A 1,550-nucleotide genomic window follows, 5' to 3' on the forward strand; every position below is an offset into this window, starting at 1 on the left:
GGAAACAATATGTTCTTTGTCATCTGTACCTTTGCAATGAGTCTTCTATATCTATCTCTTATTGAACACACTCCATTGAATATATTCATAGAATAACCATTCTTAAGAACTATTTCAATTCTTCCTTTTCCCATAACTAGAATGGTAGAATTATTACCAAACTTAACTGTTGATCTTATTGACTCATCAATATTATCAAATAGATCTTTTCTTCCACACATATGATTGCTGCAACCTGTATCTAAATACCACTTCTGATAAAATTGTTCTTCAGTTGTGTGACAAGCTACGAACATATTCTCGTCTTTCACATTATCTTCTTATTTTCCTTCTTCTTCTAATATGTTTGCCTTGAAGTTTGATTAATAATTATTAGCAGTTGTCCTTCTAGGTTTTGTACATGTAGTAGCAAAGTGTCCATAAATTCCACAATTATAACACTGCACCGTTGATAAGTCTAATGGTTTTCTTCCTTGATAACCTGCAGTATTAAATCTTCCTCCAGTATTATTTCTTCCTTGATAACCTCCATTGTTGGGTCTTCCTCCAGATTTTGAGTTTCCTTGTTTATTACTCCATGTAACTTGACTTTGTAGAGCTTCTTCTATTGGTTTTGCAGCAGCTGTTTTTTCACATAATCTCTGCTCATAAGCCTGTAATGAACCTAATAATTCATTAAGAGACATAGTTGCAACAGTGTTACACTCCTCAATAGAAGTTACTTTTTCTTCATACTTCTCAGGTAAACTCCTTAAATTTTTTTCAACAACTGCTGAATCTTCTACAGTATCACCATTAGATTTCATTTCATTGACAAGATTCAATGTCTTTGGAAAAAATTCTGATATTGTTTCAGTAACTTCCATCTGTAATAATTCATATTTTCATTTTAGGGTTTGTAACCTCACCTTCTTAACTTTGTCAGAACCTGTGTAATAGCTAACCAAACCATCCCATGCTGCTTTAGCTTGTTTGATATAAATAAATCTGTCCATGAGAGATTCATGAATACCTTGATGAAGAATATAGGTTGCTTTCGAATTATTCTTCCTGTTTGCTGTTAAATTTGTTTGTTTTTCTGGTGTTTGAACAACTCCTTCTGTTGGTTCAACATAACCATCTTTCATAATCTCCCATATGTCTTGGCAGATAAAAATATTCTCCATCTGTAACCTCCAATGTTCAAATTTCTTTCCTTCAAACACTGGCACCTTGATTGAACTTAAACTTAAACTTGTCATCTTCTTCAACTTAATTTCTCATACCCCACAACCCTAGAATCTGATACCAGTGCTCTGATACCAGATGTAGAAAATCTGATATCAAAGACTTAATGAACACAAACCTAACTCAAAAATCTCTTCTATTGATGTAATTAATCTTACGGATTTGAAGCTTATTTATAGTTTAACAAACTTGACTCTTAAGCAAAGACACTTTCTTAACAAATCAAATTCTAAAACAAGATTCTTCTAGAATATTCTAAACTCGTAACCAAACTCTAAAACTGGCAAACTTGTTTCTCAAGTTTACTACACGTTCACAATAAC

General features: G+C 32.5%; 1 protein-coding gene across 1 annotated transcript; it reads right to left on the reverse strand.

Annotated features, from left to right (window-relative positions):
- Positions 1 to 362: 362 nt before the first annotated feature.
- Positions 363 to 1,241, reverse strand: LOC113272485. Its single transcript, XM_026522311.1, has 2 exons — positions 909 to 1,241; positions 363 to 866 (listed from the first exon to the last, which is right to left on the reverse strand). Exons 1-2 carry the CDS (start codon positions 1,239 to 1,241, stop codon positions 363 to 365), a joined length of 837 nt encoding a protein of 278 aa, XP_026378096.1.
- Positions 1,242 to 1,550: the final 309 nt, after the last annotated feature.

This window comes from Papaver somniferum, chromosome 4 (assembly GCF_003573695.1).
Source record: "Papaver somniferum cultivar HN1 chromosome 4, ASM357369v1, whole genome shotgun sequence".
NCBI classification, from domain to species: domain Eukaryota; kingdom Viridiplantae; phylum Streptophyta; class Magnoliopsida; order Ranunculales; family Papaveraceae; genus Papaver; species Papaver somniferum.

Bases quoted from the DNA above. Each gene is read 5' to 3' on its own strand.
- LOC113272485 (XM_026522311.1), bottom strand. From the start codon at position 1,241: ATGACAAGTTTAAGTTTAAGTTCAATCAAGGTGCCAGTGTTTGAAGGA. The intron at 867-908 runs GTGAGGTTACAA...GAATTATTACAG, and splicing joins GTTCTGACAAAGTTAAGAAG to ATGGAAGTTACTGAAACAAT.